This window comes from Phyllostomus hastatus, unplaced genomic scaffold (assembly GCF_019186645.2).
Source record: "Phyllostomus hastatus isolate PE091 unplaced genomic scaffold, TTU_PhHast_1.1 phas_scaffold_78, whole genome shotgun sequence".
Classification (NCBI taxonomy): Eukaryota; Metazoa; Chordata; class Mammalia; order Chiroptera; family Phyllostomidae; genus Phyllostomus; species Phyllostomus hastatus.
The window spans coordinates 9,428,303-9,451,464 of record NW_025334041.1 but is presented as its reverse complement, the minus strand read 5'-3'; the positions used below and the strand labels follow the sequence as shown (position 1 = coordinate 9,451,464).

Sequence of the window (23,162 nt, the reverse complement as noted above, 5' to 3'; positions counted from 1 at the left end):
GGGCCTTTTGGGAAGAAACAAGGCCAGCCGTGTGCAGGCGAAGCCAGGCGCCCCCTCTGCTGGGGGCGCTGTGGAAGGGCTTCCTGTCTGATTTCGAGTTTCGAGTCCAGAGGGGTTTCTTTTATGTGTCTTGTATCCGTGGACATTTACTGTATCAGAAATGAAAACTGATCACTTCTCGGCCTTTTGGCTAAGATCAAGTATAGAAATTAAAACTGAGAAAGTACAGAAAGACTGACTAGTTAAATCATTAAAAACAGCAATAGTAAATCCATTACCTTGAACACAAATAACATATTAAAAAAACCCTATTTTTTCCAAAACAAAAAAAGTAGTGAGGCGAGGAGCACCATTTTACATTTTTGCAAACCTCCTTCACGTCTGGCGCAGTAGAAGATTGTCCAAGTCTCATGCTTGCTTCTGCGTTCAGGTGCTGGGTTTCGGTATTTCGGTTGAAGTAGATGAAGATCTGACCTCATGCAGATACATGCTTGGAAGAGGGAGAAGCATTTTAATGGCGTTTTTAGGAAACTCGAGGTATTCCTTGACCCCACACCCAGACTGGGCGGGTTGTAGTCTGTCCGGTGGAGTCTGAAGACGCACCGGTGAACTTCTGTCCGTTTCTGTCAGTCTGGCTCTCACTTTGAGTGTGAACTCTCTACCACTGTCGTTTGGGAAATGTTGGTTTACTGAGTTATCTTCTGAATATTGACCCATTTCCTTACACAAAAGAATTTTAAAAAGTCACATCTCTTGGTGTTACCACCCAACCCGTCAGAAGAGTTTTTAAGGACTGAGAAGTCTCCAGCTCACAGCGACAGACCCCAAGTTTCCCCGAAGAGTAATTGTTACCTGGACGCCTGTAGTTTGTCACTGACGACAGTACAGCACTTATTTATTCCCTTGGAAGGGACAGGCCTCATGTGTTTTCGGGAAGTGCCCGCCAGACCCCCACGTCCGCGTGACCACAGCTGGCCCGCTCAGTGGTCTCGTGAAAAGAAATCGCCGGTCCAGCTCACCACTCAGACCTGTGATGAGTGCTTTCCTCGAGACGGGTGTCGCCCTGTGGGTGGGGCAGAACACTCACGCGTCTGATTTTGTCACGGAATGTTAACGAGGTGGGCACTGTGGGGTCACAGTTGAAGAGTATTTAGTGATAATGCTCATGGCTGAGCTTCCACACTATCGGCATCAGCATTTTCCTCATGCATTTTCCTTGCAAGCGGGTGAGTACCAGGGGTGCCCGTCAGGTCCCTGCCTGGATTCCTGCTAAGGACCGGCAGCAGGCATACCCCCACTGCGTGTCGACACAGAGAGAAAGGCCCACTCGTCACGTTATTGTCATGGAAGTGGCTTCGGCTCCCAGAAGGATTTGGGACCCTCTGAGGCTGGCGGACCACACCGAGAATCGGTGGTCCGGCCGGGCTCCAGGGTCCTGCCCTGCCATGGCAGCCTGGTGATGAAGTCTGGGCAGCAGAGGCCCCTTCACAACCGCCGAGGGTGACGGCCACGTCGGCTTCACCACCAAGAATTTGTCTGAAACTCCTTCCATCAGTTGTCCTGTGCGCCTTCCCTCTGGGCATCTGCGTCCAGCAGAGGGCAGCAAAGCACGGGCCACTGCAGAACTCCCCCAGGTTTCCTGGAGGTGCTTCGTGGGCCTGGGCGCCCCGGCCATACTTTCCGGTGGCCCCCGAGAGAAGAGCAAGACGCGCTGGATATTGCCTCATTCTGCACGGCTGGATCGGCTCCGAGCTCCAGAAGGATGAGTAAGAGGCCGGGCACCCCGCCCGCCTGAGGCCAGAGGTTGAGTCGCTTTGGGAGTGGTGACTCACGTTTTCCTCGAGCTGTGGCGGGGGTGCCCTGAGTGGCTTTTGGAGGAGGCTCATGGTGTCTAGTAATTTCCGCCCGGCAAGAACGCCACAGAAGGAGCTCTTCTTCCCGCACCGGCTTCACCCTTTGGCTCAGGGTTGATTCTGGAAATGCTGAGAGCTTCCGGAAAAGCCTGGCAGGTATATTTCTGTCCCCTGCCTCTGCAGCCAGGATCGGTAACGACGTGACTTAACCATTTCATCAGTTGATCGTGGCTGGAACAAAGGACGTACCAGTCGACTCCTGTGGAATTCCTTTGTTTCAGAAACTAGGCAAATCTCGGTGCCTGCTAGGTGTGGGGCGCCGAGCCGGGAGCTCCGTGGACCCTGGAGATGAGTGAAGGATGGCTGTCGCCACTCCTGGTCTGTGGCAGGGGCGGGGGACGGGCCTTAGGGGAGGTGCACACGGCGGTGAGCATTCGTGAGTGACGGGGCTGGCTGTGGGCCGGGGCCGTGTGCCGGGGCCGTGTGTGGGCCTCGGCTCTAACCCTCGCCACGAGGCCACGGGAGACGGGCACCACGGGTCCCCAGGCCCTGCTCCAGAACCTTTGGGCCACGTGTGTTCTGGAACGTAGAGTTTTTTCCCAGAAAAGAAATACATCACATAAACCACATGCCGTATAATGCCTGCAGTTACGTGTCGTGTGGTCTTTGCAGAACAAAAGCATTTACTGCAGCTAAACCTGAATAGTCACACTTAAGAAAAGATTAAGTAACCTCAAAGCAGTTTGAAGAATTTGTTACAGGATTCCAAGAGAATCTGTGCTCTGGGATTCAGAAATTGCAGACAGTGGCTTGTGGACAGGTTGGGTCAAAGGGCAGGCAAGTGAGGGACAGAGAAGTGCTGGAACTTGCCAAGGGGACCCAGCGGGTGGGCAGGGACACAGAAGCTGGAGCCCAGGCCCGACCCTGGGGCCCTGCCTTTCCCTTCTGCCCCCGCCCCTGTCCGGGTGAGGGAGAAGGACTCCTGGGGTTTACGCAGGTGGGGCGCGGGATGCATTGTGGAAGCAGTAGCCTTTGAGTATCCCATGAAGGAGTGGGTGGGACTTTAAGGGGAGAACCTGGGGATGGGGAAAGGCTTTCCTGGGGGAGGGAGCATCGTGGGCAAATGCTTGAAGTGGCATCAAGTGTGTTCCCGCCTCGCAGAAGGGATTCCTCACTGCGTCTGTCCTCGTCCCTTTCAGGACTCGCTCCGCAAGCGCTCCCTGAGGCGGCCGCTGGTCTTGAGTGGCATGGCTCAGCCCCACGAGGAGGAGGAGGGCTGCAGAGCCCCCGAGCTGTCCGCCCGCACCCTGACCTGTCCCGCCCCACAGGAGGGCCTGGCTTCCAGCACCGGCTCCACTGCCAGGAGCCCCCCGGGCCAGCTCAGCAAGCCCACCGCAGAAAAGCACAGGGGCACACCCAACAGCCCCCCTTGCCTGCCGAGCCAAGGGCTGCCACAGAGGGGGAGCGGCAGGGGCAGAGGTCTTTCGGGGGACAGCACCGCCATGGACCACGGCCCAGAGGCCAGCAGGACGCCTTTGAAATTCTCGTCGCCTGGTGGGAATGCCAAGACGACCCAGGAGAGGCTGGAAAGAGCATTCAAAAGGCAGGGGGACCCATTCCTGCCTCTCAGGTGAGCATACCGGGTCCAGGTGATGCCTCCCCCTAGAGAACTGTCCATCCCGGTGGCTCCTCGGGCTCACGGAGCAAGGCGTGAAGGGGGAAGGCGACCGCGGTCACTGTCAGAGAGAAAACAGCCCAGAGAGTGTGCGCCCGTGGGGGCCTGCTGGGGAGGTTTCTCCGGCCCCTCCCACTTCTCCGAGTCAAGCAGGCTCTAGCAGGTGGCCCTCGCACAAACCCACGGCAACACGGCCAGGCCGATGTGGCGGAAGAGATGCTCCCCGTGCGGGGCTGGAGGGGGCTGATGGGTCAGCGCCCCGGGCTCCTGCGGGGCTGTGTTTTCACCCTGTTCTCTCACAGTAGCCCTGGGCGATTCCCGCAGCGACTGGTTTGCGTGTTCAACCCTCCAACATTCCTGGAGCAAATCCTGCGTGGTCAGGATAGATGGTCTCTCTACGGATCACTGGGTTCAGTTTATTACTGTTTTGTGCAGGGCTTTGTGAAGGAGGACTTGGTGAACTTCCTTTCTGGCAACAGCCTCGCCGGAGCCTGGCGTCCAGGACAGACGCCGTGCCCCCTTTTCTGGTCTGTGGCGGAGCTGGTGTTGGGTGGGTGGTGTTGCTTCCTCACGTACTAAGGAGAACTTACCAGTGAAGGCTTCTGAGCATGGAGCTGAAAGATTTTAGATTATGGATTCAGTTGAAAAAAATTTTTCATGTCAGATTTTCTATTTTTTTGTGTATCCATTTTGCAAGTTGTATTTTTCCGAGGAATTCTACCATTTTATCTAGATTTCAAATTTGTTGGTATGAAATTGTATAAATATAATATCCTCTTATTATAACTTAAAGGCTGTATGATCTTCGGGGCTGTCTCTGTTCTCGTTCCCGATACCGGCGATGTGTGTTTTCCCTGGTTTTTGACTGGTCTCACTAGAAACTGATCAATTGTGTACTATTTCAAAGGGCTAACTTTTGGTCTTGTATATTTTTTTTCTCCGTAATTGATTTCCACTCCTACTGTTATTCTTTCTTTCATTCTACTTTCTGTGAGTTTAACTTGCTATCATTTCCTGTTGTATCTGTATGTATTTTTACAAACTCCTGTTTGTTGCTGTTCTCTCACAGTCGTTGTCTTGTTATACAGTTTAAGGGTGAACGTTTCCCTCTGGTCAGTGCTCTGTTTGTATCGATGTGTTAATAGTTCATTTGCTTCTGCTAAAGTATTTTCTTACTTCCACTGTGATTTCTTCTTTTGAGCCATGGATTATTTAGACATGTCTTGATTCATTCAAAACATGTAGGGTATTTTTCTGGTTATCTCTTTGTTTTTGATTACTAGCATTTTTACTTTGGTTATATCTACTCTGTATGATTTCAGTTCTTTGGTATGTGTTGATATTTCTTTCTAGTCCAGTCTGGAGCTGGACAGACTTCCCCACCACACCTCAGGCGCAGGGTGGGTCACCTCACAAGGTCACACGGGGGGAGGGGCCAGCCCCTGGAGGGGCAGCTCGCTGCGGAGAGGAGGAAGGGTGCAGCTGCGCCTAACATTCCCGTTTTCTCTCTTCCCTACTTAGCCACTCGGGTGCGTCCTCAGGGTGGAGTGAGCAAAGGGGAGGGGATGAAAGGCCAGTATGAGGTGGAGGCCAGTGTAGCTCCCTCCAGACTCCCAGAGGACACTGGGAGCTGAGAACAAATGCCCCCTCACCACCTAGATGCAGCTGCTGCCCCATTTTCCAGAAGCGGGGAGTGAGGCGTGGAGCACGGTTGGGCCCGTCAGGGTTCTGGGGGCTGTAGGTCCAAGGGCTCACAGTTCAGCGGGTGGAGCTCGGGGTGGAGTTCATTATCTTTCGTCTCCTTGGGCATCTTGGTGCTGTGCACTTACCGCGTAACTGCACGCAGCACCCTCGGTCTGAAATCCGGGCCACAGTTCCGCCACTTACTACACCTGACTGCACCCCCTGCCCTCGCCCACCCCATCAGTCCTCTCTCCCCCCATTTATTTCATTCCATTCATAAACGCGGGTGTCAGTCCTAGTGCGTCTCAGATCCTGTGAGCTCCCCAGGGTGAGAGAGACGTGTGCAAATGTGATTCTTGTAGAGCGTGACGAAGGACGGTGAGATGACAGCAGCACCAGCTTGTGTGTGTGGCACACGCTCCCCCACTCAGCCCTAATGAGGCTGGAGGAAAGGTGGACGCGTGGAGCCTTCCCGGGGCCTCCTTGCAGCGTCAGCTCAAGGCCGGCAGTGGACGTCACACCAGGGGTGGGGCGGGGCGGGGCAGGGCGGGGTGGGGCGGGGCTGCCTCAGGGCAAACGAGTCTCTGTGCATCAGGCTCCTCCGACTCCCTCCGGTTCCTCAGTGCTGCTCAGTTGCTGATGGGACTGTTTTCTGCTTCTATTTTTGTTTCTCTTCTGTGTCCTTTGATCCTAGAAGATGTTTAGAATACACGTCAGCTGGGCTCCCACTGTGGGGGATGTGGCTGTTTGGGGCCACCTGTCATTTACTGCTGGCTTGTCAGGGCCACCCTGATGGGGTTCCTCTCATATCAGTCGGAACTGCTGGGGCTCTGGCCCCGCCCTGGGTGGTCCTGTCACCCTCGCCTCACTCTGCCTCCTGCCATCGTGCTGTGTCGCAGGCAGGGCCTTCCTGTACTTGTTTGTGCACCTTGCTATCACTCCCCCCCCCACCACCACACACACCTGGCCCAGAGTGGCCTTCGAGAATGCTCAGGTGCAGGACTAAGCACATGGGACCGGCGATTCTCTGTTTACATGTCCCCACAGCCGGGTGTTCCCAGCCTAGTGGTTCCCCACGTTGACAGTCCGGCTGGGGCTGACCTCACCTGTGGGCTTGCAGCCCCCTTCCTGGGCTTGCTGGCCCGCCTTTTGTCTGAGGGTCCTTCACAGTGAATCTCTGGGGCTTCCGATGGCCACGCGGACGGACCCTGTGGTGGCTTTTCTGCATGTTAGCCCCGAGCCTCTCACGCTGGCGGCAGGCGTTCGGGACTGGTTTCTTATGTGTCCCAGGTGGGCACGGGCTCAGCAGCTCCAGCCACGCGCTTTTCGCCCAGTCTCCTCTGGAAACGAGGGTGTAACCATGTCAGGACATTGAGAAGGGCTGTCGGCCTCCTTTGGGGATCCAGCCCACGGCAGCTGTGCCTGGGGGCAGGAGCCACCGAGCAAATCCGTGTCCCCTCAAGTAGCACGAGCCGTGGGCCCTCAGGGGCCAGGAGCACCGAGATGGGAGTGCCCGTGGCACAGGTGGGGGTGCCGAGGCCCCGAGAGGAGCAGGAGCCTCTCCCGGGTCAGGCAGTCCCCGAGTTAGGGTCAGGGACCAGGGGGCCTGAGGGTGTGGGCCAAAATGAGGTACATTTGTTTCCTGTCACTTGTATAACAAACTACCATACACTTGTTTGAAAACAACACAAGTTTGTTATGTTACAGTTCTGGACGGCAGAGGTCAGCACTGGGTCTCCCTGGGCTAGAGTCAAAGTGCTGGCAGGGCTCCGTCCCTTCTGGAGGCTCCAGGGAGGGTAGGTTTCCTCGCCTTTCCAGCTTCTAGAGGCTGCTCGCGCCCCTCGGCTTGTGGCCCCATCCTCCATCTGCAAAGCCAGCACCGTCAGGCCGCGCCTGTCTCAGGCTGTGCCTGTCTCAGGCTGCCATCTCCCTGCTTCTCCCTTTTTCTGCCCAACTCGTCCCCTTGTGAGGAAGGGCCCCTGTGGTTATGCTGGGCATCTGGATAGCCCAGGATGATCGCTCATCTCCAGGGTGCTGGTTAGTAATCTCAGCTCCGGCTGCAACCCGTACTTCCCTTTGCCGAGTCACCGAACGTGCTCCCCGTTTCCGGAGCTGGGGCGTGGACATCTTTGGGAAAAGGGGAAGGCATCCTTCTGCCCACCATCGAGGGTGACTGTTGTTTTCCTGCAGCATTTAAAATGTTTAGGTCTCCTTGGAATTTTTGTAAAAGTGCACAGCTTTTACACTCTCAGTCTCCCTTTCCACCACTCCGAGGAGAGTCCTTGCTGTGAATCTTCTCCAGGCATTCTCCCCTGTCTGACCGTCTGTCTGTCTCTCTGTCTGTCTTTTTCATGTGGGTCGCGTGTAGGAAGGGAACCAGGGAAGCCCAGGGCCGCTTGGCCCCTGATCTCACAGGGGATGCCTGGCCGTGGGGCCCGCCGTGGTGGCCCAGCGAGCTCCGGGTGGTTTCTGGTTCCATGAGCGCTAGTGGATCTCACCCTGGGGGAGGCAGGGGTCTTCCCAGAACACGAGCTTGGAGTACGATAGAGTCCATGGAATCGAAGTTTGATTTAGTTGGGCTTTAAAAAGGTATTTTAAGTTGAGTGTTTTCAAAGCAGAGTGGAATAGAGGCTCCTTGGGACCCGTCTCAATTCTTAACCGCGTAGACGGTCAGGGCGGGAAGGGCCTTAGAACTCAAGCCCTCCAGCTGGCGGCTGGTGACGAGAGGCAGGGGCTCGTCCGGGCTCTCGCCGGGGTCATAAGTCCTTCTGAGGGCTCTGCTTTCGGTGTCTGGCCGATGTGTGGAGCTTTCGCTTTCACTGTGTTGCCCTTTCTGTACTCGGTCGGCTTCCAGCGCGGTAGTCGCCTGTCCATGTGTGACATCCTGTTCCTTAGTAGAAACTTCCTGGGTTTTGGAGAAACGTGAGTTCAGACCCCAAGTTCCTGGAGTTACATCCTCAAAAAGAGCCTGTCAACTCACGGAAATAACCATTTGTTCCATTAGTGTGTTCGGCAACTCCGTAGTGCGTGCTGGAGTGCGTCAGAGCCGGCTCACACCGGCTCGGAGAGCTGACTGTTAGCATCTTCTCCCGATTCCGTGTTCAGCAACGTCAAGGAGGTCGCTCGAGGTTGGCCGTGCTGGGAATGTTTATGCCATGGGCATTATTAGCAAATGCTGCCGGTCGGCGTCCCCCTCCCTGGACAGCCAGCTGTCCCCGTCTGCCAGCACCCCATGTGCAATGTTCCAACCCTGGCCCTAGCCACTGGCGATTGCGTGAGCGAAGCAGAGCCCCTGCCCTCTGGGAACTTGCACTTCCCATGGGGAGAGGCAGCCGGCAACAAGGATCAGACAATCTACAACCTACCAGCGTGCCCTGAGGGAGGGTGAGCCAAGGAAGGGTGAGCGGGAGCCTGGCTTCGGGGCAGCCCGGGCAGCACCTTTCTGAGGAGGTGACACTTGAGACCAGAGGGCACACAGGGAACCAGACTTTTGACCCCTGGAGCAAATGCAAAGAGAGAGTGGCTGTGCCCAGGCCTTGCGGCAGGAGCCTGTGCTTCTTCCTGTTGGGAACGGGTGCGGGGAGGAGGGGAGGGGCCAGGGCCCGGAGCCTCTGGAAGCCCTGGCTGCCACTCTGGGGGGCTCGGGAGCCTCCGGAGGCCGGGTGGAGTCATGCGTGGTTCAACACCTGTTTCTGCAGGACCCCTTGGCTGCTGGGTTGAAGGGGCTAAAGGCGGCAAGAGTGGTGGCAGCAAGACCAGTCAGAAGGCAGTCACAGTAGTTTACAGCGGGGGTCCCCAACCTCTGGCTGCGGACTGGTGCTGGTCGGGGCCTGCTAGGAACCGGGCCGCACAGCAAGGGCCAGCTGGAGTGTGATGTGCTAGACTCGTCCCAAAACCCACCCCCCTGCTGGGTCCCTGGGAACATTGTCTTCCACAAAACCGGTCCCTGGTGCCAAAGAGGTTGGGGACTGCTGGTCTAGAGGAGAGTTGATGGTGGCCTGAGTCAGGGCGGTGGCAGTGAGGGCAGTGAGACATGGGCTGGGTCATGTGTAATGCACATAGACATACATGCACAGACACACAGACACACTTGCAGAGGCCCACACACATGCACACAGACCCAGGGAGACACACAGACATGCAGGCACAGACAGACAGACACACGCACATGGTGGAGGCAACAGCACTGGCCCCTGGGCTCAATGTGCTCCCCTGGAGAAGGTGACGAGGCAAGGTGACTCCAGCGTTGTGCTGAACAGTCACAGGAAGGGGGCTGCTGTCCCCGGAAAGAGGGAGACTGTGGGAGAGGAAGTTAAGGCCACGGCCACTGGGCCCCAGTCCGTGGCCCAGCATGGCTCTCCGTGAGGCCAGAGGTGCTTCTCTGTTCACTGGCCGCCCTGTGGCCTGTGCAGTGTCGGGGCCACGTGCCTGGAGCCCCCCTGTGAACGCGGCGCTGTCCTGTGGTCCTCACGTCAGGCCCTGTTGCTCAGTTGTGACAGGACAATTCTCTTCTGCCTTTGGGGTCCTGCTGAAGCTGTGAGGAGGTCGTCTCTCCCACCAGGACTATGACTAGAGCCCAAGTCAACGGTTCTGCCCACAGCTGTTCTCTGATGACAATAAAAGCGACTCCCGGGCTGGCGTTTACGTCGAACACTTATTTTCCCTGTGTTTGCAGGTGGGTTTCCGCCTGGGTCAAATGTCCAGCCCTCTCGGGGTCTCCGTGCTCCTGTCTGTAAGTGGGGGGGGGGTGGCAGCAGTTGGCTGGAGCCTCTTTAGAGCCCCCCATCTCTGACATTCCTGCCCTGCATTCTCCCCGTGGCCTTGGCGTGCCCAGGCGGGCAAGCTCCCACCTTCTCCGTGACCCGGGGATCACAGGCCATTCGGCCGCCCGCCGAGGCCCACCCTGGGGAAAGGACGAGCGTGGGAACCATGGCCTCGTGCCTTTGGAGTCCCTCCTGGACTGTGGGGTCCTCTGGGTCCCATGGGTGCGCAGTAACGTGGTCTAGGGCTCAGCAGCCCGGAGTCACCCTGAACTCGAGGGTGTGCTGCCGGAGGCCAGCGGGCTGCTGTGTCCGGCTGCAGGGTTCGGAGCTGGCGGGCAGGCAGGCTGATGCTGCCGGGTTAAATCCGCCACCTCTGACCCTCAGCCTGTTACTCGCCGAGTGATTTCTGTCTGGGGGGAGGTTCCCAAGAGCCGTGGTTCTTGAACTGTGATCCCGGGACCGGCAGCACCTGCACCACCCAGGAACTTGTTAGAAACACAGCCTGTTTGACCCACAGAGTTGGGACTTGGGTGTCTAACAAGCCCCTGTAGGGGATGTGCTGCCGGCTCCTGGAACCAGGGACCTAGAAGCCGAGCCTGAGATGCAGGGTCGAGGGCATGTCATGTATTGGGGGCATGCCCTCAGCGAGGGCAGGTCTCAGGAGGCTGAGGGGTATCCTTCAGATCCCATAGGGAGATGAGAGGGAGAGTTGACCCAGAGCTGGTCCCACATTTAAGCCGAAAGTAAGCTCCCCCCGCCTTTGTCAGTCATTGGCTGTGGATTGCCCATGCTGGGGTGGGGCGGGCCCCATGCCACTTGCTGGGTGAGTGTGGCGATAAGGCAGCTCTCTGGAGAAGGGTGCATCTGTGAGCTGTCAGCAGCCACCATGCACGGCGCCTGGGATGGGTGCGCCCAGTCGGGCCTCTGGTCGGGGCACCCGTGTCTTCTGTGTCACATCTTCTGGCTGCTTCCACAGCCACCCAGCTCTCGGTGTCATGCAATAGACAGGTAAGCGGCACAGCCCGTTCATGACGTCACTCTGGTGCCTGGGGTGCCCTGGTGAGGTGGGGCCACATGGAGGCGACAGGTGAGGAGAGAGACCCCAGAGGGGAGACGAGAGTGGTTCAGGCCCACAGCCGGCCCCTCCCATCATGAGCCTACAGCCCTCGCTGGCTTTCTGGCGGGTCATGTCCTGTTGTGTCAGCTAGACGGGAGGTGTCTCTTGATGCCCTTCTTGGAGCCCAGAGCCGGCATTGGGGACGGATGAGAGGGCCCCCAGGGCCCGCACGAGGCTCTCTGTAATTGGGTACTGGACTGTGGCCCTCACAGAGGAGCGGAAGACCAGGGAGCAGTGAAGGGGGCGCGGGGGGCCAGGCAGGAGGGCTGTGTTTGGTGCAGAGACTGCGTGCTGGGCCAGTGGGTCTGTGAGGAACTGCTGTGAGAACCTGCGCCGTCTCGCGTGCGTCTCTGTGGCCTGGGCCCAGCCAGGGCCCAAAAGCATCACGTCCCTGCCTCTGTGTTGCAGCCAGTGGTCTGTTCCAGGGATCAGTGAGTCTGATTGTCAGATTTTCAGGTTTTGCAGGAAATGAACAGCAGGTGGCAGCAGAGCGTCACCAATCTTTAGGACCCCAGCGACTTCTTGTTGCCTGATTTTGCTCAGCAGACCCTCCCAGGCCCCTGCTAAGGAGGACGCTGTCGTGGGAGAGATCAGTGACCCCCCACCCCCTTCCTGGGTCCCCAGCCCATTCTGGGCTCTGGGTCAGGAGCAGGACCAGCAGGCTGGCCCATCTGGGGCCTGCCCGAGACGGAGCAGGGGGTGTGGAATTGGGGCTTTATTGACTGCTCCCTGCAGCTGAGCCTCCCCAGTCTGACAGCACCTGCACTGCAGGGGATGAATAAGGGGCAGACCTTCCATGTTAATTTGCCTCTGCGCGTTATTTGGACTTGATGTCAGACTGGAGAGGTTCGAGATCCCCTGACCCTTGAAAGGAGCCCAGTACACAGTCGCTTTCCTGTGTGGCAGAAGCCCTTTGTGGACAGGGGGCTTGCCTGGGGCTCCGGGGCGGGTCCAGCCTCGCCTCTATAACCCCCTCCAGGGCCCTGTCTTCTGTGGCAAGCTCGCTGCCTGGCCCGTCTGGCCTTGCTGCCCTGTGCTCATCATCTCTCCTTTCCACCTCTTACCCACATTTCCCCTCCGTGTCCCCCCAGTGTACAGAGGAAGACCGGTTCTCTCTCCTTCCACAGGCGGGCCCTCCCTTGCACACGGAGGAAGTTACACACGAGACTTGGCTCTGGTGTGCACACGACAGCCACCCGGAGCCCCCGCAGTGGGGCCAATGCCCCGGCCCTGTGTGCACGCACAGCTGCCAGGTGCCCTCGGTTCCAGAGTGTCTGAGGCTTTGGCCCAGTGCCTCTCCCGGGGAGAGGGGCTTCCCGTGACTCAGATTTTCTTTGAGATCAAGAAATGGGGCCGAAGAGGTGACAGAGTGCCCACGCCTCTCCTTGGGAGGGTGAGGGATCTCGTTTCGTCCATCCCGGGACATCTGGGTGGCAGCTCCGAGATCCCCCTCTGCCCAGGGGCCGACTCCGTGGCCTGCAGGCCAGGAGGATGTCTCAGGGGCAGTCGTGGCTGTTTGGTGCTTGGTGGGAGCCGGCTGTGAAGACCGAGGGATGGTTTTGGGAGATGAGTGTCAGAGAGCAGGAGAGGTGTGTGGTGGTTCTCCTTTCCTGGGCGCCTTTTTTTTCTCACTCCAACATTCTTACCTGCTGGTCCGCCAGGTAGCTTCCAGCAGACCTTGGGCACCAGAACCCCAGGGAGGCCCCTGTCGAGGTTGGTGACAGTGCCAGGATGAGATGGAGCAAGTGAGGCGTCCAGGGTACAAAATTTAAGGAGGCACTCACTCTCAAGGTGGTTCAGCTGTGGTCGGGCATCTGCATGAACCTGAGGGTGAGTGCCTCCTTAAATTTTGCACCCTAGGCACCAGGTATTTCTCACCCTAATCCTGGTTTGGTCCAGAGTCCCACAGCTGCTCTTCTGCTTCTCACGGTCTCACAGACAACCCCCCACACAGCATGGCGGTGCGATCGCTCCTCTCTACTTCCACGAACTCCGCGAGGGCTGGAGTGGGCGTTCCTTTCTCTTCCTTTCTTCTCCCCAGCTGGCTCCCGGGGCCTGCCAAGAAATATTGAGCAAATGACAGAATGTACATAATAGGGAGACTGGAAGGGAAATTTATGTTTATCTGTTTGGGACAGTGTCGTGGAAATTAAACTGATCGTCTTTAATAGAATTGGAACAATCCAGACTTTATTTTCAAGTTAACTTGTTGGATGTATTTATTTACTCATTCATCTTTTATTTATACATTCATTTAACCAATTAGTCATTCAACCAACCAGCCTATGAACTTACCACCCTACCAACCAACCAGCCCATGAACTTAGCATCCCAGCAGCCCACCAACCCACGGACTTACCATCCCAGCAGCCAACCAGCCCACAAACTTACCATCCTACCAGCCAACCAGCCCACAAACTTACCATCCCAGCAGCCCATCCCAACCCACACGAACTTACCATCCTACCAGCCAACCAACCCACGAACTTACCATCCTACCAACCAACCAACCAACACACGAACTTATCATCCTACCAGCCAACCAGCCCACGAACTCACCATCCTACCAGCCAACCAGCCCATGAACTTACCGTCCCCTCAGCCACGCAGCCCCACCCATCACCATTATGCTGGCCTGTATGTGAGTCACCCTGGACGTTACCTTCTCTAGGAAGCCTTTCCCAGTCTCCTCTCTGCCCCTGTACCTGGACATGGCCCCTTCTCGTGCCTCCCAGAGCCTGTGTCGCACTGGAGAGGGAGGGCAGGCTACCTTGTTTCTCCTGCTGGACCGTCAGCTGTCTGAGCATGGGGCTGAGTTCTCTGCGACCTGCCTTCCTCCATTGTGCTCAGAATTGTTCCGAACTTACCAGATGGAGCAGAAGTATTGGCTTTGCCTTGGGACAGGGGGAAGGGAAGTGTGAGGTTTCCCCTTCGCTCAAGGACCACGTAAAAGACAGGATTAGCGATTTAGCAACTAGGAAAAGTCACCTAAAAATAGCATCCGTCCCAGAGCCAGATGGGCGGTGCCTGCTGAGGTGCCACAGGGTCTTAGAGGAAGGGGCTGCTCCTGGGCTGGGCCCTGAGGCATGGGCTGGGTTGGAGAAGCCCAGCGGGGGGCCAGCCAAGGGTCCCGTGGCTGTGCCTGGACATACTCGCCACTCTTCCCCGCCTTCCTGCGAGCCTGAGATTGGTGGGGAGTCAATCTGCTGGTGTCCCTGGGGTCTGGTTCCTGAAGACTGAGCAGCTCCTGGACTGTTCCTTAGCCCCTCACCACCCAGCGCTGCCTGGGTTCGTCTGCGCTTGCAGATTGCTTGGACGGTGCGCGCTCACGGCGGCTCCCGGAGACGAGCCTGCGCCCCCAGCTTTCCCCCAGTACTGGAGAGGGCTTTGCTTTAGGGAAAAGGTGGGCATCCCTGTTCCCACCCTGAGTGCAACTCTGCGGGGCCGGCTGCCCTGGGCTGGGCGGAGAGAGCTGGAGCCCTTCCCCCGCCAGAGCCCGGCCGTCCTGCTGGGGCGGGCCTGCCCGCAGGATTCCGGCCGTGTTCCCCCCACATGGTGGCCACGGGTGGAGGGCTGCTGTGACCCAGGCAGCCTGCTGCCTCCACCTTGGCAAGGGGACCTTCGGTGCCGACCTCTGCCGGGCATCTCAGGCTGAGTTCTTCGGTCATAGAGGTGACCTTCCCCGGGCGGTTTCCTGTGTAACTGGATTCCATGTGTGTGCCTCATTCCAGAAAATTCGACTTTGTTTTCTCTGCTCATTCCACAAGCCCTTACTAAAGCCATGGGATTCCTTCCATTTCCTGTGGGGGCCAGGTTCATGGCCATGGGTGGCTCAGAAGTTGAGCCTTTTCCTGACTGAGTAAACAGTGTTTGATCTCACTCTAAATACATGTTATTCAATTTTATTCAATGCAACAAAGCGTTTACGGAGTGCCTCCTGTTTGTTGGAATAGCGTTGGGGAGAGAGATGTGGAAGCCGAGGTTCCGGCCCCAAGGAGGCTGACGCATCCATGCCCATAGCTGTTCTGCGGAACTTCAAAAAAAACCCACCAGTGGTAAGGGGACAAGGCCAGGGCGCCGTGGAGCTGGAGTATGGACCGTCTCAGGGACAGTGCAGCGGCTGCTGCTTATTGAGTGTCACTGCTGGCATGTCCTGTTGCAGGAATTTTAGATATGTGCCTGCCTTCCATCCCGACAGCAGCACTAGGCGAGCCGTTGGCCCCCATGTTATAGGTGGGGAAACCGAGGCACAGAATGGCCGACCAGCCTGAGTTCATGCTGGCAGTCTGGCCCAGGGGCCTCTCGTCTGTTTCTGGGGGGCAGAAGGACTGATGGGGAGCTGGCATCGGTGGGGCCTTAGAGGGTCGGTTTGGTAATTCCGGGGGCCAGAGGCTCCTGAGCTGCGGGGACAGTGGGAACACAGGCAAAGAGGTGGGCAAGCCGGTGTCGCTGGGGCATGCGTGGGGCCCGGGGGAGAGGGGGCTGGAGGACCTGCCAACTCCGGGGAAGCTGGGCCAGGTGGCAGTCGAGAGGAAGAGAAAGGTCTCTTGCCATTTTGGTTATGTGATGGTGGTTTTCAAAACCAGTCTGTGGTGTGCTTCGGGAAGGCTAGTCCGGGGACGCCGCAGGACTGAGCAGGGTGACCGGCGGCAGGAAGCCGGCCTGGAAGGGAGGCCGGGCTGTGACCTGACGGCCCCAGAGAGCCGAGGGTCAGGGCTCTGAGGGCGAGCGTGCCCTGGCCTCGGCGGGCAATGGAGGCCGCGGGCCGGAGGCCCTGGAGCCCGGGCCCCAGGGAGCAGAGACAGAGGGGTGGGAGCCGGGGCCTGGGCTGGGGCCGGAGGCGGACGAGGAGTCTGTTTCTGGACAGGTCCCCTGGAGCTTTGGTCTCCTTGGTCAGGGTGGGCGGAGACGCAGAGCCTGGGGAACGTGGGGTGAGAGGTGGGGAGAGGGGCGTTTGGGAGGTACTGGGTCGGGCCTGAGAGCGGAGGTCCTTGGAGGGGTGGACACCACCAAGGACGGTTGCGTGATGAAGGCACCAGAGGTCGGGGTCCCGCAGTGGGATTGGAGTGATGGGGAGAAGGAGAGGCCGGAGCAGGAGGAGGACCGGGAGGTGAGGCAAGAGACAGGGTCCCGGGAAGGCGAGCGGCTGGCACTTTCGGACCCGGGGGCAGGTGGGGAAGATCGCTGGGTCTGGGGACGGGGTGGCTTTGGGGAGAGCACTTCCAGTAGAGTGCAGGGGCAGCCGGGCAGCCGCAGCGGGTTGAGGAATGTCGGGGTGAGGACACGCACAGAGAACAGGAAGGACTTTTTAAAGAGATTTTGAGGTGAAGGGAAGTGTAGGGACGGGACAGCAGTTCAGGAGGGTGGAGGTTAAGGGTCAGGGTGTTTGTTCCCAGGACGGGGGACGGGAGCAGGGGTGTGGGCCAAGGGCTAGGCGAGGTGTGGGGAGGAAGAGGCACTCGCTCTCAGGAACTCCTGCGGAAGCAGGAAGCCAGCGCCGGGGTGGGCCCGGGCGGGGCAGCGCCCACCGTGGCCAGGTTCGTTTTTTGGCCACGCTCCACTGTGGCCATTGATGTCCATGACGACGGACCCAGGGCGTCACCAGCTTCCAAAGGACCCTTTGAAGCGCCAGTGAAAGAGCCAGGGCTGCTCCCCAGCGCTCTGCGTTTTTTGAAATGTATTCCAGATCAGCAAAGCACCGTTCAGTTACTGAGGCCCGCAGTTTGGGAAACACGGCGCCTGATCAGGCACCGGATCGTATCCTGAGGCTCTGGGAGGGGGCTCTCCCTCTGAGACCGACAGGGCCTGAGGCTCGCACTTGGGCAGATCTGCCCCTGGTAACGTGGTGACCTTGGGCATGGTCTTTACTTTTTTTAATCTCTTTGTGGCTTAGTTTCTTTCATCTAAAATATGGGATGATAGAAACACCCCCCCCGCTTTATGGGATTGTTATGAAGAATAAGTGAAATTAGGTACCTAAAAATATTTGACTTGCAATTGTTACCTTAATAAATACTAGCTTTCTGATTACTATTTAGTTAGCCAGACACCTTCTTCCTGAAGTGGGTGGATGTGTCCTTGGATGATGGAACTTGGGAAAGGAAGGGGTGGGAAGTAAGGTTGGAGCCAGATGATGGAGGGTTACGAGGGTCCAAGAGAAATGTCCCTTTGAGGGCCGTGGCCCTGGGAAGAGAAGCTGAGAGCGTGGCTGGTCCCCCTCTGCCTCGGGGCCGGTCTGCCCTGCGGGGCCTGGCAGCCCGGCGGCCCCAGCATTTTCGGATTGACCTTGTCTTCCAGGAGGTGTTTCCTCTCTTTTGCAGTGAAGGCCAAGGTGAGGCTGGGCCCACTGGGCAGCTCTGGTGGTAGACGGAGATGGCCACGCTCGCCTTTCTCTTTCCCAGAAGCCCCCAGGCCCAGGCCCGGACAGCGGGCTGACCCCGTGACTGTGGGCCTCCTCCTCCTCACGGCCTCTGCACTGGGTCCAGGGCTGCGTTCGAGTCTCTGAAGGATGGAGAGAAAGGGCGAGTCGGCGAGGGGAGGGTAGTGTTCCCGCTACTGATGGTGTTGCTTCCTCTGGTCCCAGGGTCACTCGGTCCAGCCTTTCTCCCTTTGTCTGGAATTTCTTCTGAAAGAGAAAAAGGAAACTCCAGCAAACTGGAAAAGCCCCTGATAGAAACTAAGACCAAGTACTCCGCCACCATCTGCAGACTGGGGGCTCTGGCAGGGCCTAGACCCACCTGTGCTCTGACGGGCGTCTGGGCGCCGACGCCAGGCTCTGCCCAGGAGACGCATCCACACAGACTTCTGCAGCCCAGGGTCTCCCCTGCGCCTGCCCCGCCCCCTCTCTGCTTCGGAGTAAATCTCGGGTTGTGTCCCAGCCTCGCCGTGGGCAGCCAGGCCCCCGGACGGCCCTGGGCACTCCTGGGATGCACTAGAGGAAGAAAAGGGAGGTGGAAAGGGTCCATTTCAGATGAAAACCAGAAGCAATCCTGGCCCATGTAATATTTAATAAAGGCTTTATGACAGAGTTCTTCTTCTTTTAAAAGAAAATAACTCCAAAAGAGGGCACGTACCAGATGCAGGGATCTGAGAAAGCTGAAGCAGGACCTTGGGTTTTAAAAGGATTGTCATACGGATAAACGCCACGTGGGTTTTATGGATGACCCTTGGTCTTGGGGTACTGGCTGAAGCACTCAGGGGTGGCGGACCTTGACGTCCAGCTTGCCTTCTGACGGCTCAGGAAAAAAAGGTGTGCATTTGTGTGTGTGTGTGTGTGTGTGTGTGTGAGTTGAGAGAGAGGGAATGCAAGTATTGGCAAAACGTTCGCAGCGTGTCCCTGGAAGAGAAGGGTGTGCTGGTCACCGCTGTGCTGGTCTTCTGACTTTCAAGATGCAAAGAGAAGACGACGCAGGGGGCAAACGGCAGAAATGAACAGTCAAGAGGGGTGTGAGCAGGTCACAGCGCACCCACACACGCTGCAGTGCGCGGGAGGCGACGATATAAAACGCAAGGCCCGCGGGAGAAACTCCCGGGGCCCTGTCCGGCGTGGCTGCGGACGGGGCGTAGCAGCCCCTTCCCTGCTTTACACGGGACCGGGACCGGGCAGGGGAGCCCTTGGACCGCCGAGCAACCAGCGGCAGTTCCTTGAAACCGCAGCCCAGGCGTCATTTCCAGATGCTCGGAGAGCGACCTCCTGCAGCGTCAGCCCAGCGGGCACCGGGGAGCTGATTCCGACCCTCCCTCGAGGATCCGTCCCCCCACCCCCACCCGGGGCTGGACTGGGACGCATGTGCAGCCCACAGCCTGGTGGCACGGGCGGGCGGTGGCTCCCCTTTCCCCACCAGAATGTTCCCCCTGGACCTTGGGACGTTCTCTCGGAACCCCCAGCCCTTTGATTACACCCACGTCCCGAGGCCCAACGTGACATTTCCAGCGGGAGGCTGCCCGCCGTGGGTCCAGCGGCTCCACATGGTTTTTATATTTGTCCTGGAAAAAGCTCCAGATACCTTTGGTCAAAGCGCTTCCTGTTGGCCGTGTGGCCGGGGCCATTTCCCGCCCACGCGGCCCCGAAGGGCTGCCGGCCGCCGGCCCCAGCACGTCTGCCCCAGGGGACAGGGAGCCGCGGCCGCTGAGGGCGCAGCCTGGAGCTGCGAGGACGCTGGGGCTCCTGGGGGGTGTGCTCCCAGCCTCTGCCCGCGTCACCGGGTCCAGACCCCTGGACACCGGGGGGCCGGGGCCTCGCCCAAGGCTGTGGCTCTGCTCCTGCAGAAGTTTCGCTATTAAGGGGCAGAGACGTGCTGGTTTCATTTTCTTTCCCCTCTTACAAACTCACATAAAATATCGCTGCCTCTTCAGTGGTGAACACGCCCGGGCTGAAATTCAGAGTCCCCACTTCTTAAGTTCTGTGGGAGGTGGGCCCTGTGCTCCTCTGCTTTGGGGGTCATGGGAAGTGCCAGCACAGATTTCCCCTCTTTGAGGGGCCGTGCTCAGCCACGTCCCAGCTCCCCATTGAGCACCCCCACCTGCTCCCCGCCCCCGCCATGAGCCATCTGTGCTGGATAGCTGGGAACCCTCCCTGGAGGCTGGGCGGTAACCCCAGAGGAGGGGGAGGGAGGAGACCCACGCTCTGGTGGGTGCCCCGGGACCCTTGCACCCTGTAGCAAGAGAAGGCAAAGTGGCTGCCAGGAGAGGCACAGGGTGGCCGCCGCCCTGGCTCAGGGACACGTCTAATTTTAGCCCAGGGTGTGCTCGCCCTGAGCCGGGCTGGCTCGCCCATGGACATTCCACAGCTCTCTGGTCTTCTGTGTGTGAGTGGCGTCATGCTCAAAGTTTGCAAAGCTCACTCGGGTTTCAAGCAGCGTGCTTCTTCCCCCTTTTTCTAAGAAATGCCCAGAGAACTGTCAGTCCTCTGTGCTTTTGGAGCGGGTCAAAATTTCCTGGAAATTCCCTCTGCGTGCCGGGGCAGGGTGCGGTGGCGCTGTGGGAGCCCGTCCCCCCACCCCGGGGCCTTTATCAGTGCGAGTGGGGGCGAGGCGGCTGCCGGGCCTCTGGGCCGCAGGAGACCTGGGGTCGTCTCTCCGGCGCAGGGGGTCCCTGGGAGGAACGCGTGGGTCAGCAGAACAACAAAAATGGAAGCCGAAAGCGGCAGGTTCACATTCCGACCTGTGACCTGAAGCTAACACGGTTCGGGTAGCTTCTTTAAGAGAAAGAATATAAAAGCATCTAACGTTTGCCAATCTCACGAAACCAGAGGACTGCGCCAACACATGGCTGAGGCCCCTCGGCCGGCCTGTGCGAGCAGCGGCGGTCCCTGGAGCCCGCGCCTGTTACCTTCGGAGGGGGGGGGGATCAGATGCTCCTCAGAGGGCCGTTGTTACTTGTTTGTTACTTGTTTCTCTGGCTCGGTGAGACTATTGAAACAGTTTGACAAGATTTAAGGATGGATATCGTCTTGCACGAAAAGCCCAACCTTTGAAGTGAGCGGATGAAGCCTTGTGAAAGATCCGCCGTATTGTTCACCGTGTTGTTGCTGGTCTTCCTCATTTCTTCACCAGCCAGTGTCACGGGCTGGCTCGTGTGGGACACTCTCCCGCTTTCTGATCCTCGGGGTCCTCCTCTGTGAAAACGGGGCCAGGACGTCTCTGTGCCTCGTCCCACAAAAGCCGTGCTCTGCACGTGCTTGGTAAAGTAGAAGTCACCCCCCTCCACCCCTTAAACAATTGTTTGTGAGGACAAAATGGCAAGATGTTTAGGGTCCTTAGAAGGTCACAGAATGGAAAAGGAGAGCCCAGGGAAGGTGAGTGTCTGCCCGGGGCCACTTGGTGACACAGCCTGGAGCCCCACAAATAAAGTGTCACTTAGGGGTAAGCCTCCGCACCTTTTCTAAAGGGATGTGAGCCCAGGTACCTCTCTTTTCAAATGGAGAGGAAGTTAACTGGGGCCCTGGATGGCGCCATTTCAGACTCACTGCTCACGGCCCTTTGATGAATACTATGCAGGGGAATGTTTTATGAGTTCAAACTGAACGTATTTCATCCCACAAGTCGTCTTAAGCTGCCCTTGGCGGGTGTAAGCAAACAGAACCTAAGTGGATTTGCTGTTTAATGGGACTCGGGAAACGTGGGCCTCTCCCACCGGGGCAGCTCCGTCCCTGGGTATGCTGGCCTTTACGAGGACCGCAGAGGTGCCAAAAGGCAGCTTCTCCTAGCAGCTAAGTCAACATCTCCACACAGCTTTCCAGGCCGCCATGGAAACCGGCGGCAACTCTTATGTAATGTCTCTTAGGCGGCGTGTTGGAACCTTCCCTTTTATAACTCCAGGGGGGACTTTAGACGCCCTGGTTCAGGGCCAAGGTGGAGAGGCCGTCCTTCTGTCCCGGGCTCTCGGACCAGCCCGGGGGCGGGCAGGCTGGGGGGGCATCTTTGTCTCCGGTGGAGCATCTCGTGGGGTTCTCGCGCCACGGCCAGGAGCTCTAAGCGGAGGCGGCCTCCGAGATCCCGCCTGCTGGGCGTGCAGGCCGGGGCTCACAGGGGGTGGGGGCCCTGTGGCCCGGGCCAGGCACCCCATCAGGCCTCCAGCCTCCCACAACAGTCAGGCTTGGCCAAGCCAGGCAGCCCCGTGCTGGTGCCGACAGAGGAGGGTCAAGACTGAGAGGGGAGCTTGTGGGCTGGCCGCCTTGTGCCTGGCGAACTGCGGGTCTCGGGTGAAAGACTGGTTTCTCGGTGGGCGTGGCCATGTTTCTGAGATGCACTTACTCCACAGGGACCCCTTTTCCCTCCAGAGGAGGCTTTCTTCCCCCGGGCAGCATCGTCTCTGCCCTCCTTTTCACCGCCCGCCCTTGGAGCAACAACGCCTGCTCCTCAGCCGCCTCGTGGAGCTGATCTTAGCTGCACCCGGAACCTGGAACCCGCAGCCTGAGCCCAGGGCAGGGAGATGGGAAGGGTGAGGGAGCCGTGATGCCCTGCCGGCTCACGTCCCTTAAGGGCGGATTCGCCGGCCCGTTCTAATGTTGTGGGGCCTTAGAAAATGCGGTCGCGCCGCCGGCATCCACCATGGGATAGATGAAAATTAGCCGGGGTGAATCTGGAGCCTAAAAAAATTCTGTTTCTGGCTTTACCCACTGCCCAGGGGAATTTGGCAAAAGCTCCCACCCCTACCCCTGCCAGGGCCACCGGGTTAAACGAGGGGGCCTGGGTGAGCCTCTCCAGCTGTTTCAGAGGGACAGCCACATCTAGGGAACTGGGAGCACTCGGGTTCCAGAGGGAGCATCCATTAAACTCCAGTTGTATGCCAAGGCCTTGTGCCAAACCGGGAGAACGGGAGAATGCCGCGAGGGGAGGTCACACCTGGTTCAGTTCGGTTTTGCCAGTCATGTGCCCTTTGAAGGGACCCTCCCAACCTGATGCCTTGGTGTTCCTGGGCAGTGCCGGAGTCCGGCCCGACTCGAGGAAGGACACACATTGGCCTTGTTTCGGATCTTGCTCTGGCTCTGCGTACTTCTCATCAAGGGTGTGTGCCAAAGCCCCGGGGGGAGGGGCTGTGCGGAGAGACAGTCAGGCTGAGAAATCCTCGCCCGCGGAGAACAATGGTGCCGGAGGCAAGGGTGCAGCCTGTGTTCTGGCCCCGCAGATGGGCTGAGCCGATGGCTTTTCCAGGAGGATGCAGGACTGAGATGCCCCCATCCCGCCCCCCCCATCTGTCCTCCCCGGGCCATCCCTATTGTTGTCCAACCTCCGTCATCGTGGACCCGGATGAGAGAGACTGGGTCTGCAGCCCAATTCCCAGCGAAGGTTTCTCACTCGTTTCAGGAAGATAATGTATGTGGGTTGAATTGTTAAGGCAGATTGCTTTCACAGTATTCCAAACAGAGTGCCTTTTCACAGGAAATGGCAGACCAGGCAACTGCAGTCAGGTTTTCCACATCCTCGAGGGCAAAGAGAAGAGAGAGGAAAAATAAAAAAGACCCTTTTTGTGGGTGGAAGGTCAGCAGAGCGGGCGACTGCCGGGCACGGAGCGGATCTGTGCAAGCCGCTGGGCGTCCGCGGCGGTCGGTGCATGCACGCGAGGACTTC

General features: G+C 58.3%; 1 protein-coding gene across 2 annotated transcripts in view; it reads left to right on the top strand.

Annotated features, from left to right (window-relative positions):
- MINDY4 (MINDY lysine 48 deubiquitinase 4) overlaps nt 1–23,162 on the top strand; it is a 99,972-nt gene that overhangs the window by 13,208 nt on the left and 63,602 nt on the right. For both annotated transcript variants that reach the window (XM_045827852.1, XM_045827851.1), the window contains exon 5: nt 3,053–3,483. In XM_045827852.1, coding sequence (XP_045683808.1) covers nt 3,053–3,483 — 431 coding nt within the window. The remainder of the gene's footprint in view (nt 1–3,052; nt 3,484–23,162) is intronic.